Source organism: Aedes albopictus, chromosome 1 (assembly GCF_035046485.1).
Source record: "Aedes albopictus strain Foshan chromosome 1, AalbF5, whole genome shotgun sequence".
Taxonomy (NCBI): domain Eukaryota; kingdom Metazoa; phylum Arthropoda; class Insecta; order Diptera; family Culicidae; genus Aedes; species Aedes albopictus.
The window spans coordinates 305,246,142-305,266,921 of record NC_085136.1 but is presented as its reverse complement, the minus strand read 5'-3'; the positions used below and the strand labels follow the sequence as shown (position 1 = coordinate 305,266,921).

General features: G+C 39.5%; 1 protein-coding gene across 2 annotated transcripts in view; it reads right to left on the bottom strand.

Annotated features, from left to right (window-relative positions):
- LOC109417328 (uncharacterized protein DDB_G0283357-like) overlaps positions 1 to 20,780 on the bottom strand; it is a 1,264,336-nt gene that overhangs the window by 524,503 nt on the left and 719,053 nt on the right. For both annotated transcript variants that reach the window (XM_062847080.1, XM_062847079.1), the window contains exon 4: positions 5,400 to 5,450. In XM_062847080.1, coding sequence (XP_062703064.1) covers positions 5,400 to 5,450 — 51 coding nt within the window. The remainder of the gene's footprint in view (positions 1 to 5,399; positions 5,451 to 20,780) is intronic.

The following is a 20,780-nucleotide window of genomic DNA, read 5'->3' as shown; positions in this document are numbered from 1 at the left end:
ATAGCAGTTAGAGAATAAAGTAGTGAAGTTGTGAAAGTGATCCAGTGATTTTCTCTCCCTATCCGAAACCCATCCGTTCTCTACTGCGCTGTCATACAGTCCAGTGTCTTTGCCTAAATTTCTTGTGTTCATTGCCGAACAATTCTCTTGGAATTCTGACACGTATTCTTCTGAAAGCTTGACTAGAGGTTTTTTAATATTGACCAAAATCCTTTTGGTATTTTTTCGACAAGTCATTTAAAATCATGACCAGGATTATGTTCAAATGATGGCCAAGAACATCTTGGAATCCCAACCAGGATTTATTTGGAAGCCTGAAAAAAAAAGTTCTTGGAATTATGAGCAGAATTTTTCTGGAATCCAGATCAGGATTCTCAATCCATGCAGAAATCTAAGTAAATTCAAAAAATCTGAAGAAACCGCTAAAGGAATATCCAAAAGAGTACAGTGACCCCACAATTTATTAATCGGCAAAATGACCACAGTTTATGGATCACTCATTTGATCAACACGGTGATTCATAAATAGTGTATAAAATTATGGTGATTCATCGTTATGGGGTCACTGTACTTGGAAAAATCTCCAAGAAATTCCGAAGGATTCCCTCGATAAACTTTTCAAAAATACCTGGTAGAGTTTCTGAAGTAAACGCTAAGAAAGTATCTAAAAGAATCCTTTGAAAATGTCATGCAGAAATCCGTGGTATGATGCAGAAGAAAGCTGTGGAAGATGTTCTAAAAAATCCATGGTGGTGTATTCGAGATGAATCCATGAATCAGTTTTGAAAAGAATTCACACATTTTGGAAGGAATTTTTGAAAAAAAATCTGGAATAATTTCAAAATTAGGGGTTGAAAATTAACCAAAGGAATACCTGGAAGAAATGTTGAAGAATACTTCCGAAATTTTTTGAAGAAATTTTAAATTTCTGATTTTTTAAAGAATTGCTGGAAAGATTTCTGAAAACATCCAAGAAGCAATTTCTGAGAAAATTGGTAGAATGTTTTCTACAAGAAAATTTTGAGAAATTTCTGGAGGATTCTCATTTTTATAAAGAACTCGTGAAGATAATGTTGAATTTAGATTTTTTGAAAGCAACGTGTGAATTTCTGGACGAAAATTTAAAAATACCTTTGGAGAAATTTGATTATCTTCGGAAGGAGGAGTATCCGAAAGTGTGCTTGGAAGAATGTTTGAAAATTCTGAAGTATTTTTGGAGACATTTTTAAAAGATTTCCTGGAGGAATTCCTGAAGTATCCACTAAAGAAATGTCTGAAGTAAACCTTTCAAAGTATTATGAAAAATCGCCGGAGTAATATTTGAAGAAAGATGTGGAAAATTTTCTTAGCATTCTAATACCGCCTTTACACATAGAGCATATAGCATTTTTGTATTTTTTTTTGAGTGCAATCAAAACTTTTATATTTTTGACTGCGATTTGGAACTGTACTGTCTTTTAAAGCACCTCTTTTAAGGGGAGTTGAATACAGTCTTAAATTATTTTCCTTTCTGTGATTCGAAAAGTAAAATTTGATTTTTTTTTAACATTTACCATAAAATTTCGAAATGTTTTCATCTCAAATATCGACATGCCAAATAGACTTCCAGAAAACATGTAAAAATATATGGATGATCGAAACTAAATGTAAGAAAAATCGAAAACCAAATTTCATAAAATCGCGAATTTAAAAAAAAATAAGTTTAAATCGGTTTTAGATGACGAAAAATGTCATTCAGATCAATATCAAAACCAAAAATTTGGGTATAAAAAGGGTAAATAATCCACGGATGATATTCTAAAGGCATCCATGAAGCAATTTTAAAAAAAATTTATGTAAAATTTTTGGAAAAATTTTTGGAACAATTACATGGAGGAATTTAAGAAGTAATCCTTGGAGATTTTCCAAAGCAATACCTGGAAGAATTTTTGAAGGAAAGTTCTGAAAAATTTCGGAAAGAATTTTTATATTTTAAATTTTTGATTTTATGAACAAATTGCTGGAAAGATTTCAGAAACCATCTACAGGGGTTGGCCAAAATGTTTGGGATAGGCAACTTTTTTTCTCCCACAAAAAAATTCAACATGCTTTAACTTTTTAAAGAGTGCAAAAAAAAATTCAAATTTTGACGGTTTGTCAACCTATTATATGTGCATCATTGGTACAAATTTGGGCTCGATTGATCAATTTTTCGCGAAGTTAGAACCGTTCGGGTAAAACACTATTATTTGGACAACTAATTTTTGAACTGTCATATCTCGGAAACCAGTGAACCGAATTGAATAATTTTTTTAACGTTTATCAACGATATATTGATACTTAATACGACGTTATAAAATGTAATATTTTCTCACGGCGAATTAAGTTATACCGGGTTGAAATTTTTACCCATATAGAGGAAAATAAGTCAAATTTACAATACCACACAAAAATTATTAAATGTGCTCATCCTTCAATCTAAATAGGCCCTTATATATCTGGTTAGAGATAACTTTAGAACAGAAGTGGAAAATATTTGGATATCAACACTAAAATTTATTGACATTGATTTTAAAAAATTACATTTTTTTGAGAAAAATCCTAAAAGTGTCAATCCATGATAACTTTTTTCAACGATGCACCTATGTTTTAATAGTTTGTAAAGCATTTACATATTGTTAGTGTTCGTTCAAAATTTCATTCAATTCGGTTCACTGTTTTCCGAGATATGACAGCTCAAAAATAAGTTGTCTACAAAATAGTGTTTTACCCGAACGGTTCGAACTTTGCGAATCATTGATCAATCGAGCCCAAATTTGTACCAATGATGCAATAGGTTGACAAACAGTCAAAATTTGAGATTTTTTGATGCACTCTATAAAAAGTTATAGCATGTTGAACTTTTTTGTGAGAGAAATAAAAGTTGCCTATCCCAAACATTTAGGCCATCCCCTGTATGTAGGGTCTTATGAGTTAGACCATATTTTTTTTCTTTGGGAAATTTCTAGAAAAAAATCAGGAGGAAACTCTAGAGATGGTTTGAAAGAAATTCATGGCTGAGTTTCTGAAGCAATTCGTGCAACATTATCATAAAGAAGGGAATAGGGAATTGCGTATGAAAGATTTTCTTAAAATAACGAACTGAAAACGCAAAAAAATCAAAAACAATTTATCAAAAAAAAAAACTAATAAAGTTCTTGAAGAAATGTCTGGTGACATCCCTAGAAGAATTTATATAGGAATCCCTAGAGCTTAAACACTCAAAAATAACCTATGGAGGGCTTTTTAAAGGAATCTCTGGACGAACTTTTGATGAAAATTTCAGAGGAATTTTTGAAAGAGAGACATTTTCGAAGTAATCTGTGAATGATTTTCCAAAAGAGTCAATTGAGATGTTTCGGAATGTCTCCTTGAATTCTTTTCTAAATTTTCTTAATTTGCTATGAAATGCATCATCGGATTAATATTTCTCTAAGGCATTTCTAAAGAAAACTATGAAATGTTTTTTGTTAAATGCCTGGGAATAATCTCTAAGCTTATGTTTAGAAAAATGTTTTAATCAATTCATGGAATATTTTGTAAACAAACCGTCAATACATAAAAGAAGGAATTCTGGTTTGAATTTTTGAAGGGATCCCTGAAAGGCTAATAAATATCACTGGAAGAATTTTATAAGGAATTGAAGAATGTTTCCAGATTTTTCCGTAGTAGCATTTATTTTAAAAGAATTTGCGAATTACTTCTGTGGAAATTTCTGATGAAATCTTTGTAGATTCACCTTCATATTGCATCTTGTTGGGAGCAGCTTGTTGACCGGTTTGGGCAAAAAAAATGTCCCTTGTGCAAAATCAGGGTTGAATGAATTCCTGAAGCAATTTATTAAAGAATATCTAGAGGAATTTCTGAAGAACTCATAAACGAATTGCTGAAAAAAAAACCCTGCAGAAACTTTTGAAGCAATTCAAGAAAACATCAGAGGATACAAATATGGCTGCCGCAATGGCCGACTTCGACCCTTACACACGCTTTCAAGAGCACCAATCTTAAACATTCGTAAACAAATGCGCTCGATTTGGAAAAGCTGCTTCTTTTTGCAAGTGAGCAAAGCCAGGATAAACAAGTCCGACTTGATTCGATGCGTCGTTCGTCAGATTTGTGCCTCTAAAGTTTGTATGCAAAATTGCGAAGGGATTTCTTGATGTTTCACCTTAAAAAATCCTAATATATTTAACAGACTGCTAGATAACGCATTGTCAGCTAAGTATGTTATGCCGTTTGATCGAATTATGATTAGTAGAATACAGAAGATCGAAGATAGAAGATCGGCCAAAGGGCATTCGACTAGATGGCTTAACCTGTAACCTAACCGTCTTTGTGAAACAGGAAATTGTTCACATTATTTATTTGTGCCCTTTAGAATTTTTTCAAGTATAAACATAATTGTTTGCTAAATATCTGGAGGTCTGTATCTGATCTTTGTCTCCTCCTACTTTTTTTTAAATATTTACGTTTGAATTCCTTAAGTGATCATCGCAAAAACAAAATCTTGAAATTCATAAAATTCAACAAAAAATCATACCTTTCAAAACTCCGAACAGAAGCATGAATTCCCCAGCTCGGTCCCTTTTCCACCTCTCGAAGTTCAACAAAAAACACCATATTTACACGTTGAAAATGTTTATCATTATTGTTATGGCACCTGTTTGAGCAGCAGCACTCTGACTGCCCCTCCGCTGGGTCACTTTATTGTTTCAGGTTCTTTGTTCTGCATCCCGTCCCGGTGTATTTTTTTTTGTGTTTCTTCCCCACCCCACATGATACCTTTTCCGCGATCTCCTCGGTCGGATTTGGCCACTTTACACTCACAGGTGGATACTGAGTTTCTCTCAATTAAATGGACGCCCGACAATGGCATCAAATGTTGGAAAACAAAAAAGCACACTCCGGAAAGCGGGGGGTACTATTTGTGGAGGGAGAAATGTTACAAAGATAATCACATCATTCGGGGGAAGTTCTTACTCACTCACTCTCGCTTTGACTTTGGTACGAAGGGAAGCGGTGTGACGACGCGACGGTGGAACTGGAATCTGATTCCAGAGCTGTCAGGACATAAGTAGTTGGTTTTATTGAAATGATTATGAGCTGGCTTTGTGTTTGGGTTTGTCACCGTTGTTGTAGGCAGTTCAGAAAAGGGGTTTAATGATTTTGCTTTAGGGTTTGAATATTGCTTTTCCAAAAGTGTTTGAAGCGAATGTTATCTACGAATAAATGTTTGGTAATAATCATACGGAAGTAAATGGGTTGATTCGTATGAGACACACATTTAAAAAGGTCGTTTCAAACCCAAAACTTGTGGATTTATTTTCCGAATAGGAACCTTTGAGACAGATGGAAGAGGAGATATCAAGAAAGATTTCTTACCATGTAGTTGAGCTAACGACTGTAGGGTGTTTGTGTTGCAGTTAAGGAATCCTGAAAAGAGGAAATAAAAGGGTTTTATTAGAATTTGTTTGAACTTTTGTAAAGATTGACAAATTTAAATGAGAATCAGGTGACTACAAATACAAATACCACAAATACAAATAAATTCAAAAAAAGACTGCGTTCGTACTTTTTTAGCAATCCAAACAACATTTCGAAGACCAATCAGTTTTCAGGAGGTTTTGAGAACCACAATAAACACAAAATTGTTTATTTTGGTTTTATAACGGTTTTAACAGCATGCTTGAGAGTTACTTGGGGCGATATTGGCAACGAAAGGGTGATCAAAAATATAAAACATTTTGAATTACAACATTGAAGTCTAATAAGCCGAAGCTGATCGAAATAAGGTTTTTAAAACCTTATTAAAACCAAAATAAGTTGATTTTGTTTTTGGTGGATTTTGCGATCTCCTTCAATCTAATTGGTTTGAAAATGTTACTAAGGAATAGTTTGGCCATTGAGTGACATGTAGGTGACACTCTCTCTGTATTCAACTACACATAAAATGGTGAATAGCCAAATATATCAATATAACAAGTAGTGAGAAGTTAGATATTACACTGGTAACAGATAGTAACACACTTGACGATGTCCATGTCCATGATAGGTGACATTAATGTGGCCACCCTTCCTGCCGAAACATTCCTACAATACTCGAATGATACTAGTCCTGAATACGAAAGTGAGCCGTTCCTGTTCCCTAATACGAATACTTCTCGAAGTCAATTATTAACTATTATGCAATCCCATCTCTATCTTCACCTAGCAACCCCTGAGTCCCTCCTTCCCTTCGAACGAACCGAAACAATTTCAATTTCCAGATTGTCTTCTCCAAATGGGAATAGTTTAGTCCGCCCATATCGCTTCAATCTAATTTACGACTGCACTGGGGTGGCCATGGTAATGGAGGCATCCCCACAGTCCACCGTCTCCAAAAGGATTCCCATCGTCGTCGTCGTCGTTTCCATGGAACAACCCGGTGACGACAACAACCCGGAGAAATCACCGTCGTCCGTCAGAGACCCATTAAAATTGGTCCCTGTCACGTGTGTGCTGCGATGTTAGTGCTACTACATCGCATCGCAGCACCGTACAAGCTCTAGCTCTAGCTCGAGAGCGAGCGACTGCGATGACCAAATCGCACTTTAATGGGAAAACTTAATCCTTAATGAATTGCCATCCTGCATTGGCACCACCGGTTCGTCGTCGGTGGGTCTCGTCGCTGTCTCCGTCGTAAAATTACCAATTCCCAGTTCAAGCCAAGAAGTAGCCGATTAGGAAGGTGAGATGCCACTTGGTTTGCTGATATGCTTACAACCTGACGGAACGCAATACGTATCAATTTACGTACCGAGACAAGTCAACTTACTAGAATTACTCCGACAGCTTTCTGTCGGAATCCTCGAAAGGATTCTGTCGGAATCCTCGACAAGATTCTGTCGGAATCCTCGACAGGATTCTGTCGGAATCCTCGACAGGATACTGTGGCAATTCTCGACAGGATTCTTCCGGAATCCTCGACAGGAATCTGTCGGAATTCTCGACAGGATTCTGTCCGAATCCTCGACAGGATTCTGTCCGGAATCCTTGACAGGATTCTGTCCGGAATCCTTGACAGGCTTCTGTCTGGAATCCTTGACAGGATTCTGTCCGGAATCCGTGACAGGATTCTGTCCGGAATCCTTGACAGGAATCTGTCCGGAATCCTTGACAGGATTCTGTCCGGAATCCTTGACAGGATTCTGTCCGGAATCCTTGACAGGATTCTGTCCGGAATCCTTGACAGGATTCTGTCCGGAATCCTTGACAGGATTATGTCCGGAATCCTTGACAGGATTCTGTCCGGAATCCTTGACAGGATTCTGTCCGGAATCCTTGACAGGATTCTGTCCGGAATCTTTGACAGGATTCTGTCCGGAATCCTTGACAGGATTCTGTCCGGAATCCTTGACAGGATTCTGTCCGGAATCCTTGACAGGATTATGTCCGGAATCCTTGACAGGATTCTGTCCGGAATCCTTGACAGGATTCTGTCCGGAATCCTTGACAGGATTCTGTCCGGAATCCTTGACGGGATTCTGTCCGGAATCCTTGACAGGATTCTGTCCGGAATCCTTGACAGGATTTTGTCCGGAATCCTTGACAGGATTTTGTCCGGAATCCTTGCAGGATTCTGTCCGGAATCCTAGCAGGATTCTGTCCGGAATCCTTGACAGGATTCTGTCCGGAATCCTTGACAGGATTCTGTCCGGAATCCTTGACAGGATTCTGTCCGGAATCCTTGACAGGATTCTGTCCGGAATCCTTGACAGGATTCTGTCCGGAATCCTTGACAGGATTCTGTCCGGAATCCTTGACAGGATTCTGTCCGGAATCCTTGACAGGATTCTGTCCGGAATCCTTGACAGGATTCTGTCCGGAATCCTTGACAGGATTCTGTCCGGAATCCTTGACAGGATTCTGTCCGGAATCCTTGACAGGATTCTGTCCGGAATCCTTGACAGGATTCTGTCCGGAATCCTTGACAGGATTCTGTCCGGAATCCTTGACAGGATTCTGTCCGGAATCCTTGACAGGATTCTGTCCGGAATCCTTGACAGAATTCTGTCCGGAATCCTTGACAGGATTCTGTCCGGAATCCTTGACAGGATTCTGTCCGGAATCCTTGACAGGATTCTGTCCGGAATCCTTGACAGGATTCTGTCCGGAATCCTTGACAGGATTCTGTCCGGAATCCTTGACAGAATTCTGTCCGGAATCCTTGACAGGATTCTGTCCGGAATCCTTGACAGGATTCTGTCCGGAATCCTTGACAGGATTCTGTCCGGAATCCTTGACAGGATTCTGTCCGGAATCCTTGACAGGATTCTGTCCGGAATCCTTGACAGGATTCTGTCCGGAATCCTTGACAGGATTCTGTCCGGAATCCTTGACAGGATTCTGTCCGGAATCCTTGACAGGATTCTGTCCGGAATCCTTGACAGGATTCTGTCCGGAATCCTTGACAGGATTCTGTCCGGAATCCTTGACAGGATTCTGTCCGGAATCCTTGACAGGATTCTGTCCGGAATCCTTGACAGGATTCTGTCCGGAATCCTTGACAGGATTCTGTCCGGAATCCTTGACAGGATTCTGTCCGGAATCCTTGACAGGATTCTGTCCGGAATCCTTGACAGGATTCTGTCCGGAATCCTTGACAGGATTCTGTCCGGAATCCTTGACAGGATTCTGTCCGGAATCCTTGACAGGATTCTGTCCGGAATCCTTGACAGGATTCTGTCCGGAATCCTTGACAGGATTCTGTCCGGAATCCTTGACAGGATTCTGTCCGGAATCCTTGACAGGATTCTGTCCGGAATCCTTGACAGGATTCTGTCCGGAATCCTTGACAGGATTCTGTCCGGAATCCTTGACAGGATTCTGTCCGGAATCCTTGACAGGATTCTGTCCGGAATCCTTGACAGGATTCTGTCCGGAATCCTTGACAGGATTCTGTCCGGAATCCTTCCAGGATTCTGTCCGGAATCCTTCCAGGATTCTGTCCGGAATCCTTCCAGGATTCTGTCCGGAATCCTTCCAGGATTCTGTCCGGAATCCTTCCAGGATTCTGTCCGGAATCCTTCCAGGATTCTGTCCGGAATCCTTCCAGGATTCTGTCCGGAATCCTTCCAGGATTCTGTCCGGAATCCTTCCAGGATTCTGTCCGGAATCCTTCCAGGATTCTGTCCGGAATCCTTCCAGGATTCTGTCCGGAATCCTTCCAGGATTCTGTCCGGAATCCTTCCAGGATTCTGTCCGGAATCCTTCCAGGATTCTGTCCGGAATCCTTCCAGGATTCTGTCCGGAATCCTTCCAGGATTCTGTCCGGAATCCTTCCAGGATTCTGTCCGGAATCCATCCAGGATTCTGTCCGGAATCCATCCAGGATTCTGTCCGGAATCCTTCCAGGATTCTGTCCGGAATCCTTCCAGGATTCTGTCCGGAATCCTTCCAGGATTCTGTCCGGAATCCTTCCAGGATTCTGTCCGGAATCCTTCCAGGATTCTGTCCGGAATCCTTCCAGGATTCTGTCCGGAATCCTTCCAGGATTCTGTCCGGAATCCTTCCAGGATTCTGTCCGGAATCCTTTCAGGATTCTGTCCGGAATCCTTCCAGGATTCTGTCCGGGATCCTTCCAGGATTCTGGTAGGAATTTTCCTTTTAAAACACTGCTGATTTCTCTTTTATTTAACGATCTAGTTTATTTTTGCAATGAAACGTGCAATCTACAAGTTTAATTAGCTGAAAACGTTTTACAACCCAATCCACCAAATCACCACTATTACCAATAAAAGCTCTGGGCACCATCCAGAAATCCTTCCGATTATGATGATATCCGACCTCATGTCACCACATTGCCCATCTCCTTTTCGGTCCCTCACCCAATCCGCACGGTTCCGAGACCCAGTGCTCTCGGATGACGGTGCGGATGATCCAACAAGCGCCACGCTGCTATGCTGGCGGCAGCCCTTTTACTGCTGGCACGATTAAAAATTTAATTAAACTCATAAATTAAACATAAAATAAATATAAAATACGCACATAAATTATTTATGCATAAACTTTTTCGGGCGCGCTATGATATAAGGTACACCGGGGCAAGTTGAAACGGGTGGGGCAAGATGAAACAGCGGGTAAACATGATGTTTTCTAATGATGATAAACAGTTTGATCGCCATAACACATAGTTTGTGATTCAAACAATCTTTTAGCGAAGGATAAATTTTCAAATTGTATTGAAATCTATTTCAAAACATCGTATTTCATCTTGCCCCACCCGTTTCAACTTGCCCCGGTGTACCTTAGTCACCGTGGTGCACCGTGGCGCGGTGGGAGACCAGGAGAGGATGGTTGATTGTTCGGCGTGTGGGTAAAGAGTTGGGAGTCCTGCGGCCCGATCGGAAGAAAATGGCACAATTAGACCAAAACATGTTAATGAAAATCTGACGCATTCGGAGATGATCCAGCCTCGGGCTGAAAGTATCAATAATAAAGATAATAAAAAAAAAATCTGACGCATTGATAGTCTTGATAAAAAATAGGGGAAAAAAAGAAAAAAAATACTGTGTGTTCGAGCTATATCCATAAAAAAGAACGATTCACTTGTTAGAGGTTTAGTTTGGCTCTTTACTCCGGAGAATAGTAACAGTGAAGTTGGTTAACGCACTCGGCCTAGCGAATTCTTTAGTCGTGGGTTCGAATCTCACCAAATATAAGACAGTGTTATGTTTTCATTTTTTTTTAAATTTTCTTAATTTTTTTTGTTTTTTTTTTTACTGTTATCTAGCGTGTGACAGCTTTTGTTATTCAGGTATCCACTTTTGATCGGGCCTCCTAGTCTCTGGAGGAGGGGTTCCTGATGGGGAGAGGGGCTGACGCTGTTCCTTCAGCAAGGATAAATGAGGTGTATTCATTCATTCGTGTGGGTGTGCTCTTTATGAGGTTGAACTACATACGACCGCAAAGGATTGGGTTTAAATTTCATGTGGGAGGACGATGGTTGACATGAAAGATTTCAATTGGCTGTGGGTTGGATAATGAGGAAAACTAGCGAATCTAGGACAGGTAATAACAGGACTGCGTGGGTGGCGAAGCAAGTAAATTTCTCGAGGGTGGAACAAACACTTCAACCTCTTTTTACGTCCACCCACTTACTTACTTACTTTCAGTCCTGGGCACCCACGGTGGTGCAGAGGGCCGAATTGAAAGATTTCCATCCTGGGCGATTGCCAGCCACCGCCTTGACATGTGGCCAGGTGAAATTTCTGTCGACTTGCTTGATTTCGTTGTTGAGGCTGCGCCGCCATGAGCCTCTGGGTCTGCCTCTGCTGCGGTGTCCTGCTGGGTTAGTTTCCACCCTGCGTAAAGTGTGGCCGATCCACCTCCACTTTTGTTCCAGAATTTCTGTCGCTATCGGCTTTTGATGACATCGACGATGAAGCTCCTCGTTGGAGATGCAATTGTGAGGCCACCATGTACGAATTATATACCGCAGGCATCTATCGATGAAGACCTGCAGCCGTTGCATGTTCTCCACTGATACATACCAGGTTTCACTGACGTATAGCAGCACAGATTTCACGTTCGAGTTGAAAATTCGGATTTTGGTGCGTCGACTGATCTGGTTGTTTTTTTTTTTCATACATTTCTTAAAATCGCATAAGCAGCCCTCGCCTTCTTGATCCGTGCACCTATGTCGATCGTGGTGCCGCCATCGACTGCCATTTGGCTACCAAGATATTGCAAGCTTTCAACATTCTCCACTGATTGCTCAGCTACCGTAAAGCTGGAAGGGTTGACCGTGTTTCCATCCTACGATTTGGTCTTGTTGACGTTGATTGTAAGACCTGCCGCTGAGGAGCGATTGGCAAGATCATCGAGCTTGCTCTGCGTATCAGAGCGCCGTTGAGCTAGGAGAGCAACGTCATCAGCCCATTCGAAGTTATTTTGGTGCTCCAGGGTATGGGCTGCCACAACAATCAACGATTTGGTTCACGGTCAATCGCACCCACCAGGATCTCGTAGATTACGATGAGGAACAGTAGCGGTTATAGTATACATCCTTGCCTCACTCCAGCAACAACCCGGATGGGATCGTACAAAACATCGTTGTGCAGTACTCTGCACGAAAATGCCCTGTACTGTGCTTCAATGAGGTCAATGATTTTCTCAGGGAGACTCTTGCACCCCACATATTTCCGTGATTGAGACGGTCGAAAGCATTTTCGTAATCAATTAACACCAGGTAGAGAGACTCTCGGAATTCATTGATTTGCTCCAGGATGATACGGAACGTGACAATATGGTCCACACAGAATCGTCCGGCACGGAATCCTGGTTGCTGCCGTCGGATAGTTGCGTCAATCTTCTCATATATCCGGTTTACGATCACTATGCAGAGGACTTTGAGAACGATACACAGTAACATGATGCCCCGCCAATTATCGCATACAGTCAGAACACCCTTCTTGAGTACCGTCACTTAAACGCCTTGCATCCAGCCGGCCAGAAATGTCACGGTTTTCCATATGTTGCAGAATAATTGATGCAGGAGTTGTGCGGATACTACATGGTCAGCTTTGAGCATCTTAACTGATATGCGATCGACCCCTGGGCCCTGTTCGACTTCATGCTACGGATGGCTGTTTTTATCCTCTGCACTGATGGAGCTTCGGTGTTGACACGGGTAATGCGTCGAACCCTTGGCGGATCATGCTGAGGTGATGATGGCATGACCGATTCCTGGAAAAGGTTTCCAAAGTGCTCGAACCAGCGTTTCAACTGGTCAGCCGGGTCGGTCAGTAACTGTCCAGGCGTGTCTTTCACGGGCATCATAGCATACATTTTGGTCCTACTAAGGCGACGTGAGACATCGTAGAGGAGACGGATGTCGCCGGTATTTGCGGCTTTCTCGCCTTCATTGGCTATGGAGTCCACCCACGCTCTTTTGTCCCATCTACATGAGGGTTTCACTTCCTTCTTGAGCAGAATAGCGCTGACGGGCTACGGCTTTGGCTCCTCGTGTTTTCGCCCGCTCTATCGTGGCTTTGGCGTTTTTTCGCTCCTCTGTCTTCCTCCAGGTATCATATGTGATCCACTGCTTTCTCTGTGTGCGTTACTCACCCAAATTATTCTCGCTGGGGGCGATGAAGGCGTTCTTGATGGCGCTCCATTGATCTTCTACGCTTCCACCTTCTGGAATATTCACATCACAGTTCTCTAGCTCCTCGACGAAGGACCTTTTCACCGCAGCGTCTTCCAGTCGGCGTGGGTTGAACCGGCGCCCGATTTTCTCCTCCTGTCGATGACGTCTAGTAATGCGCAGTCGGATCTCGCCGATTAGGAGATGGTGGTCGGACGCAAAGTCGGCACTACGCTTGCTCCGCACATCAAGAAGGCTCCGTCTCCATTTTCGGCTGATGCAGATGTGGTCGATTTGATTTTCCGTGACGGCATCACGGGAAACCCATGCCACTTAGTGCACTGGTCGATGAGGAAAGAGCGATCCCCCCATCACCATGCCATTGTTGCCACAAAACTCTGCAAACAGCTGTCCGTTTTCGCTCATTTCTCCGAGGCCATGGCGGCGTCCCATGACGTGCTCATAGTCCGAGTTGTCGGAACCAACCTTCGCGTTGAAGTCGCCCATGAGGATCTTGATATCACCTTTAGGAATCTTGTCCACGGCAGCATTCAGTTGACTGTAGAAGTTCTCTTTATTTTGCAATTCGGCAGTCTTTGTCATAGCTTGACCCGTGAAAGCATGAGGTAGGAACTTATGAGGACCAGAGCTATGTTGGACGCTCTCCTTTTCGACTCATCGTTTTGCAGCCCAACGTTCCCTACCGTGAAAACAATTAATATTATGTTTTTTTGACAAATCTCCTTAGTCAAGCAAAGTATTGAAAAATATAAAGGTGTTTAGTTTTGTCATTGCTTTTACGATAGAAATTGTTAACGACCAAGATAGGGTGGACGTTAAATAAGATTGAAATGTGTTTGAAATAAAACCAATTATTTTGCATTGGTGTGGTAGTACCTATTATGGTACCTCCTTTTTCTTTTTTTATCTTCTTAAATTTGAGTTATTTTACATATATATTTTTTTTTAATTTTCAGATATAACCAAACCCGAGCAGAAAAGAATTACAAAACAATTGCAAGTTTTACCATTAAAAAAGAATTACTGAATGGTAAAATTTGTCATTGGTTTGTTTGAAATAAGTGACAAAAGGGCAAAAATAATAACTGACATTGTTCGATAAAATAACTAAATAATGTCAAATTTTGACATTACAATGGCAAATCAAGAACAAAAAAATTAAGATTGAGAATTGCAAAATATACCATTATTGAGTTATTGAAAATAGAACAATATCAAAATTAGTTATTCCCTTGTCAAAAGAAGGGTATATTAAGTTGTTTATTCCAATAACAAAATGAAAACTTATAAGTTTTTTGGATGGAAAGTAATTGCAAACAAATATCAAAATTTACCATTAGAATTACCAAAATTCAAATTTTATCATCATGTTGTTCTTGATAAGTGCCAAAACTGCGAGTTCATCAAACTCGCAAAAGGTCAACAATATCTCACCAATTGCAAAATTTGTTATGATAGCAAAATAAGACATTCAGTTGTTATTCTTCCAATTTTTAAAATGACAAGCGAATGGCATATTTTGATGTGATATCATATTATGCTATTCACATGTTGTTTTAAGCTCTTCATGAAGAACTCATGAATGACAAAATAAGTTATGACAATAAAATTTGTTATTCTTTTGTTTTTGGTTTGCCATTCACCTCTACCCGGGAAGGTTATGAACTGCGGTAAAATTAACTGCGAGCTTCTAAATGGTTATTGTCATGTTTCTTTTATTAGGGGTTGGACTCACTTGTTCCTAGTAGTAGTAGAAATTCAAGAATTTCTGCAAAATTCCTTCATTGACTCTTTCTGTGTGAACAAGTTAAAGAAGAAGAAGAAGGCAAAACTGAATGCATTGCCTCATTTTATTGGTTTTTGATTGTTTATTAAAAAAAAAACCCGGATTGATCCACCTAGTGGTGATAGTGCCTTTCTCGTCGAATATGTACTCATGACGTTTCTGTTGACGTGAGCTGAAATGTTCCAGAGGCAGAGCTGAAAAATATCAGACCTCTCAGTTGACAGCTTGACCTCCTTCACTATCACTGGAGGCCGATCAACACCAAGACGATACAACTTTTTCACAAACACAGATACCTTAACGATTTTCGACATAGTATTTTTTACACACTTCTACACACACTATTTTTTATTATCATTGGCTACAAGATGCATGTAAAATTTGACAAAAACATGCAAGTAACTGAAATTTTTCATACTGAATCCCATTCAACTTTCTACCACATTACAGTGCGTGAGGGAGCAACCAGTCGCATAAAAATTTTACGCAGTCATTTTAGACGCGAAAGAGAATTGAAAAAGTTTGTTCGGAGTTATTACGATTAAATTTTGATTTTCCCATACAACGTTGACCCATCCTTCTGCATTATTACACCTCAGGAATCTGAATTGGTGTGATTGGATGAGATCGTCTTAGTTTTGTCAAGATATCTATCGCTTACTTTAATTTTTCTTACTTTTGAATTCCGACGAAGCACCCAACGCTAGTTTTGGAATACTACCGGTAGTTTCTTATGTGGTCTGAGACTATTTTCTTGCTTACCGTTCATCAGGTTATCGGAAAATCCGCGATTTGACGTGTCGCATGCATGGGTTTGGTTCGCTTTTATATTTGGCCACTTCCAGCGGAACACTCGGAACCGGTTTCGGAACACCATCGGTTGTCCCAAATATGGTCTGAAACTATTTTCTTGCTAACCGTTCATCAGGTTACCTAAGGAGCCGCGATTTGATGTGTCGCATGCATGTGTTTGGTTCACTTAAATATTTGGCGGTGGAGCGGGCCTGGTTTGATGGTTAGAACACAAGACTATCATGCCAAGGGCCTGGGATCGAATCCCACTCCCGACATATTCACAAAACGTAGGTTCTTCCTTCGGAAGGGAAGGGTCCCGAAATGAACTAGCTTCGAGTTTAAAATCTTGTTAATAAAGACAAAAAAATAATATTTGGCCACTTCCGGAGGGAACCCGGAACCGGTTCCGGAACACCACCGGTTGTCTCAAATATGGTCTTAAACTATTGTTGACTAACCATTCATCAGGTCGCCTAAGGAGCCGCGATTTGAAGTGTCACATGCATGGGTTCGGTTCACTTTTATATTTGGCCACATCTGGCGGGACATACGGAACCGGTTCCGGAACACTACCGGTAGAATCTTAGGTTCTCTGAGACAATTTTCTTGCTTATCATTCAAGTTATTAAAAAAGCCGCGACTTGATGTGTCGCATGCCTGGGTTTGCTTCACTGCGGGACCTCCGGAACCGGTTTTGGAACACCGGTAGTTTCTTATGTGATCTGAGATCATTTTCTTGCTAACCGTTTATCAGGTTATCGCAAAGGGCGCAATTTGACGTGTCGCTTGCATGGGTTTGTTTCATTTTTATATTTGTCCACTTCCGACAGGACGCCCGGAACCGGTTCAGGAACACTACCGGTTCAGATATGATCTGAGAGTTTTTTCCTGTTAACCGTTCATCAGGTTATTGAAAAAGCTGCGATTTGATGAGTCGCATGTATGGGTTTGGTTCACTTTTATATTGGCCACTTCTGGTGGGACCTTCGGAACCGGTTCCGGAACATTACCGGTTCAGATATGGTCTGAGACTATTTTCTTGCTTACCGTTCATCATATTATCGAAAATGCCGTGGTTTGATGTGTCGCATGCGTGGGTTTGTTGCATTTTCATATCTAGCCCCTTCCTGGGGTACCGATTCGGAACGCCTAAATGGCCATAATTCCGGAACGGCTGGACCGATCCGAACCATTTTCAATAGCAAACAATGGGACCAGATTCCGCGTCGAATGAACCGTCGGTCATTAAAATCGGTTGAGATTTACTGCCGATTTACTATGAAAAAGTAATTTTTGGAGTGAACATATAGCCTTTCCAGTACACTTAGTGTACGAGAAAGGCAAAAAACGAAGAAATATTTTCAAAATCGGTTTCCATACACATTTACAGCAAAGGAATAGGTATTTTTGATGTTTTCCAGATTTCAAGATTTTTGGAAAAAAAAAATTAAAACATTTTTAAACGAAATCCCTAGAGATTCTCAGGAAAATTCTACAAGAGCTCCTTCAGAAAATCAAAATTAGATTCGTTCCAAAATTGCTCAATGATTACCTTCCGAGTATCCTCATGAAATCTTATATTTTTCACAAACTCTCCAGAAAAAAAAACGTTTACACATTTTCTTTTTTGATAATCCTCACGAACTACCCTATAGAATCTTCCAGAAATTCGACCGACGAACAAAGTCTTCCATGGATTCCTTCGAAGTTTAATCCAGTGATCCGTTTGAAAAATCAGATTTTTTTCTCTTTTTCTTTTTCTTTTTCTTCTTTTTTTCGAAAAATTATTAAGAAAATCAGGCAAAGATGTTTATATAAATTTCAACGGGTTCCTCTAGAGAACAATCAGATATTTATTGGAAAAGATCTTCAAAGTTTCTCTGGGAAATTTTCCAGCAAATCCTTAGGAAATTGTATCAGCTTAAACTCAAAAGATTTTTTACAGAATTTCTTCCACGAATTCCTTCGGAAAATCTACAGGGACATTTATATTTGTTTTGAGGAATTTTTAAAGAAATTTTTGAAAAAAAATTGATTCTCCCAAAAATTTGTTCGGTGATTATCTTTAAAAATTCTCCACGGTTTTCTTCGGAGATTAATATGGCAATTCTTTCAGAGTATCAGAAATTCCGATTTTTTCAATCAGTGATTTTTTTTTGGAAAAATTTCACTTCAGGTTTGTTGAGAGATTAAACAATTAGTTATGAATTCAGAATTCATACAAATTTTTCTTCCGAATTCGTTTCAGAATCGTTTTAAGAGATGCCTTTGACGAATTATTCAGAGGTCCATTATAAAATTCTTCTTATGTCTCATTCAGATTGCTGCATGAATTCATATGTTATTTTTTTTAAATTTTCTGAAGTTTCTTTAAAAGAAGTTCTAGGAATTTCTTAAGAGAACATTAAGAGATTCATGGAACGTTCCTCTGACGTGTCCTTCCGGAATTTTTCCAGGAAGTCTTTCGTAAATTCCTACGATTCCTTTAAAATAATTCAAGAGGTTTTTACAGAAAATATTTCAAAAAATTGCTTTGGACAATCTTAAGGGATACCCATATATTTTTTAGAAATTTCTGTATCGGTTGCTGAAAAAAACCTTTATTTCTTTTTTTTTGCGTCAGAATGTCAGAAACTCACATTTTTTTTCCAGAATTTACTTGACGATGTAAATTTGTCTCCATGGAATTCTTCAGAGATTCAACCGAAAGTAAGAAAATCAGATATTCAGGATTTCTTCGGAACTGTGCACAAGAACTCCCACGACTTTAAACGACTATTTCTGTGCCGTGAAAACGTTTCTGAAAAAAAAAATGCTTGAACAAAAGTTATTGCAAAGTAGCCAAGTTTTTCGAAATGAACGAAAACAAAAAAAAGTTTTAATTCAATGGTTTTCTGATTGTTTATCAACAGTTTCTCAAGTGAAACAAGTAGTTGGAAGTTAGGTTCACCTGATAATATAACAGTCATATCCGCTTTTTGTTTATCTAATCCCGCTTGTTTCGAGTTCATCGAAATTCGATGGTAATCTAGAGCAACCACAGGAAGAAGCGGGTTTAGGGCATCTTGTAAAGATTCTTTCAGAAATTCTTCCGAAGATTTTTTTAATTTTTTTAAAGACACCTTTGGAAAATCATTCAGAAGTTCTTTTGAAAACTCCTCCAAAGTTTACTCCGGAAATGTTTCCCGAAATTTCTTATAGAATTACTCCAGAGATTTTTCAAGAAATTTCTTTAGAAAATCTTCCTTTTTTCAGAAATTATCCACAGAGTATTTCAGGAATGATTCCAGCAACTTTTTCATAGAACTTTCCAATGATTCAGTAAATAATTCTTCCAGTGATAACTTCAGAAACTCTTCCAAATTATTCCACGGATATATCTCAGCAAGAGGCCCGAGAGAAAGGCTTCTAAAGATGTCAGAAGATTACTCTGAAAGCATTCTGAAAAGAGTCTTTGAAAGAATACCGGGGGAAATCTTGAAAGAATTCCGATAGGAATCCTTGGAAGTTTCAAACAAAATCCATAGAAAAAAAAAACTTGAGATTTTTTTGAAGAATTTTTAAAATATCCCGTATAAGTATGTTCTGAATAAAATCCTAGGATGAATTCCACTAGGATTTTGAGAGGAATCTTAGAACGAACTCTCCTAGAGTCTCGAAGAAAAAAAACAGAAATACCAAATAAATCGAGCTTTAAAAGAGTTCCAAAGTTAATCCTGAAAGAAAATCCGAGAGAAGACCCTGAAAAATACGAAGAGAATGACTTAAGTGCACTTACTGGGAAAATTCAAGGTGATTTTTTTTTAATTTCTAGAAGAATAAGGAAGGAAAATCCGTGAAAAACTCTTGGAACTTTGGATTTCTGTGAGAATTTTGCAAGAATCCAGTGGAAAGTTTTTCAGTGGAACCCTTGGGTTAATTTTAAGAAGCCCAATAACATTTTCTGGATAAATATTTGGATCAAAATCAGGGATGAAGTTCTGCAAGGATTCGGGGAGTATTCTCCGAAAGAAATATAGAAGAAATTTTTTGAAACAACTCATAAAGGAATTATTGTAAGAATTGTGAGAAACAACCTTGGAAAATATTGGGAGTTTAAAAGAACCCAACTTCAGACCAGTTTTCTTTAGGCAAGGTTGCGACCATTCATTTGCAAAGATTTACATTCATTTGCTATTATCTCAGTTCAGAAGCATGCTAACGAAAAACATTGTATGGATGAATTTAACCTTGTAGTTTTATCTGAAAGTTTGCCGAACAACATTGGGGTCGCAAACGTATACCAAAGTCGTGAGCGAGCTGTGAAGACAACTCTCCACGCGGTGAATATAAATTTCATTCACGCTGTGGAAAGTTGCCTTCACAGCTCGCTCACGACTTTGGAATGCGTGTGCGACCCCAATGTTATTCGGCAAACTTTCAGATAAAACTACAAGGTTAAATTCATCAAACTGATGATAAATCGACTGATTTGATGGAATTGATTATGTTTGGCTACGCAGTCATTTATTGAACAAACGACGTTCTTTATTTGCCCGACGTTTCGACACGGGGATTGTGTCTTCTTCAGGGGGTACTGTAATTTTACATATATTCTAATTGTTTGTGTTTATGTCTAATTGTTTTAACTTACAATATTTGTGTCGTTATATGTCCTATGTTTAGTCGAACTATAACTGTCGGGTTTAGCGAATTTTGGTACATGCTGTAAGGGTCAAGTTTGTTATAAAATGGAAAAAATAACATTAAGTTCACTTATTAAAAATCTTACACTTTGAAATTTCTAATTTTTTCCCGCACAACTTGTACTGCTCAATGGCGCAATCTTTCTAATTTCTAGTCCTTCTTTCTTCTATCCTACGGACTGGTTAACGTGCCCTATCGGTGTTATTGATTCCCTCTCATCTATGCTATCGTTTCTCGGTGTCTTACGCTCCCTTCTGCTTTTTATGTCATGCAACACCGATAGGGCACGTTAACCAGTCCGTAGGATAGAAGAAAGAAGGACTAGAAATTAGAAAGATTGCGCCATTGA